This window comes from Nansenia antarctica, assembly GCF_963989245.1.
Source record: "Nansenia antarctica genome assembly, chromosome: 2".
NCBI lineage: Eukaryota > Metazoa > Chordata > Actinopteri > Argentiniformes > Microstomatidae > Nansenia > Nansenia antarctica.
The window spans coordinates 14592606-14595642 of record NC_137675.1 but is presented as its reverse complement, the minus strand read 5'-3'; the positions used below and the strand labels follow the sequence as shown (position 1 = coordinate 14595642).

The 3037-nt window shown below is 42.4% G+C and overlaps 1 protein-coding gene across 1 annotated transcript; it reads left to right on the top strand.

Moving 5' to 3' along the window:
• Window positions 1–576: 576 nt before the first annotated feature.
• LOC308149850 (tudor and KH domain-containing protein-like) lies at window positions 577–2477 on the top strand (the record flags this gene model as incomplete). Its single annotated transcript, XM_080522734.1, has 6 exons — window positions 577–905; window positions 995–1128; window positions 1354–1517; window positions 1831–1985; window positions 2115–2197; window positions 2301–2477. The coding sequence occupies 6 exons, from the start codon at window positions 577–579 to the stop codon at window positions 2393–2395; spliced, it is 960 nt and encodes a 319-aa protein (XP_080378860.1). The 3' UTR covers window positions 2396–2477.
• Between the last annotated feature and the right edge of the window lie 560 nt (window positions 2478–3037).

Genomic DNA, 3037 nt, shown 5'->3' with positions numbered 1-3037 from the left:
TTTTGTGTGTTTGTACCTTGTAGCCAAGTGTATTAACTTGTGCATGAGCATTCGGATATGTGGTGAATGTGAATGCTTTTCTCTTTCCTCAATTGTATTTTTACAGATCCACAAAACGGTGTCAAAAGCCCTGCAGAGGCCACAAAATCCACAATTCAGCCAGAACTGTCCAGAGACAAAAGTATCATGACGTCAGATGTTCTGAAATTTGGGCCGATGTTACAGAACGTTGTTCTGGCCGGATCCATAAGAAAAGCAGTGCAGATGGTTGGATCAATGCTGTCCCTCCGTCAACTGAACCTTTTGGTTACCTCGCAAGATGCCGTTAAACATGTTGAAAATGAAAAAAAAAAAGATGTTTTCATCTGCAACATCTCATCCAGCCAAAACACCGTTTTAGAGGCACCCAGCTCATCCTGTCCGGATCTGACCAAGAACAAGGAAGCAAATGATGTTATTATTTGTGAGGAGAAAACACAGCAAAATACAGTGGTGAAGCCTCAACAAAACAACACCAAAAGTCTGCCTCAAAATGAGCTCAGAGTGATGAGTAACCCTATCCCCGGGAGAACACCAATGTCTCCACTCACTCTGAGTCTGGAACTTGGAAGTGATATACAAGTGCTGCAACACCCAAAGCAAACCTCCTCTCAGCTCGTGCAGTTCCTCAGAGAACAGCACAGCAAAATCCAAAGGCCCCAGGTTACAGAGGAAGACCCGAAGCTGGATGTCAACAACAGTCACCCTCAGAGTGTTCAGAACTCTCGAAAAAATGTTAGTATTCCGGAGTTCCAGATCCAGAGGTTTGCGGAGATGCCGGTGGTGGTGACCCACATGACCAGTCCTGGGAACTTCTACATCCAGCATGCAGACTCCAACCTGCAGCAGAAGTTAGTCATCACAGAGTAAGTCATAGATTACATGATTACAAAAAATTAAGTACATTTGTGTCCCCCAGTGGCTCCTTTCAAAATTGTTTGATTGTCTCATATAGAAGCTGGAAAGGAATGATTTCTTATGCTGAGCTGAAGAGCATACCAGACATTGGGACCCTCGTGATGGGCTGGTTCCCCCAACAAAAGCAGTGGTGCCGTGCCCAAGTGGTCAAGATATGTGGGATGAGTGGAGGTGTTATTACACTTTTTTTTTTTTACAATGCTCCCACTAATGTTAACCACTAGATGGTAGTATGTCACAATGATTGGTATCGACAATAGCCCTGGACACTGAGAATAATTGTACACTGTAGGCCGCTTAAAACAACTGTAATGCTTATGGTATTTATACCTACTGAAACTCTACTTCCATCTCTGATAAAATGTATGAAGGATATGTTTCTCTCTTATCTTTAAGACAACAATCCCTCTGACAGTACTGATGGCATGGCTAACATTGTGGTGGAGGTGAGGAGGCTGGACTATGGAGACACTGCCTGTATCTCTCTCTGTAATGTCAAGGAGCTCAGCACAGAGATGACCACCCTTCCTCTCCAGGCCATACAGGTCTCTCTGGTCAACGTGAGTTGCTCTGTAGTGGCAGAACATGTTGTTGTTGTTGTTGCTGATATTGTATCTGTCATACTGTTAGCTATACCCCAACCTTTTCAAAACTATAACCATAAATGAAGTCCACGATGTTAATATGTTTTCTCAAGGGTCTCGTACAAAGATTTTTTTATTTTTATTTTTTATTATCTCAATGAGACTAATCCGGATACATTCAGCATATTTCCTTATGATTATCACACTGTTTTCTTTGAAGAGGGTTGATGAATCATTAATCGTATCACAATGCCAACATGATCTGTCGTCCGTCCCCCCGTCCCCCCAGGTGACTCCGGTGGACGGTAAGGACTGGTCCCAGGAAGCAGTGGGTTGGTTCACCAACATGGTGGACAACAGGATTCTTTATGCCAGGCTGTACCCAAAGGCGGACAAAGTAATGGTCGAGCTATTCTTGGAGAGAGGAAAGATGGGAGCAATGAGGTAGTTGTTTTCTGAATCACCGTGATTACATGCATTACTTCATTTCAAGTTCAGTTCATTTGTGGATTCAAATGATTGGTAGTTTTGTTTTTCTGTAAATGTTTAATGAATGTAATGTGTCCATTTTAGGAGAGGTGACTCCCTGTCTCTGAGACTGGCTAAGAATGGACACGCAAAGCATAACAAACTGAGAAATGTGGGCATAAAACTAAGTAGGTGCCATTTCTGCTTTTTGTTTATTCTGCATTTGACCGTCAGAGGGTAGCCTCTGTAAGAAACCAGAACACTCATTCGATCCTCCCTGTGTTCCTTCAGGTCATGCCCAGGAACGAACCAGAAAACAGGAGTCTGCCTGGGAGAAGTATCTAATTTCAAAAATCACCCGTAGAAACTGGTCCTATCACCCGTAGAAACTGGTCCTATTTGAGATGCTACGTTCCAAGTGATATTTCGCAAGTCTCTCCCATCTGTTGATTGTTTTGGGGAGACACCCTGTTAGAGTTCTCCAATAGTGCATCCAGAAGCGGTGTGGTTTCCAATGCGATGGGAAAGAATGTTGTTTTATCTTGTCGTTTGTTTGGTTTTTGGGAGTTGTGTTTTTTCATGCATGTTTTTTCATGGATGTTGTGTGAATTCGCTGTTATTCAATGTCATACATACCTGTTTAGCCATTACCGTACTATAGAACAGTGCATTTCTGTTTTCCAGAGAGAGAATGTGTTTTATCGAGACATACTTGGAACTCCCACGTCCCTGGGAACAATATAATTTCGAGACAGGTCTTCGAAATGGCATACATAAGACGTGCTGTGAGGTCAAGGGAAGGTTATAGGGAAGCAGATTTACATATTAAGAAGCATTTTTGGCAATGTAACCTATAGGGACTGGGGTTGAAATCTTATGAACAACCTCTAAGCAGCAGGCAACAGGTAATAATGCCAGTCAGTGTATATTCACACTCTTATGCTAAACAATAGGAGTTAGTGAACAGAACCTCCACATGAAGAAAACACAGAGAAAAGATTTGTTTTTATCATACTTTATTTCATAGG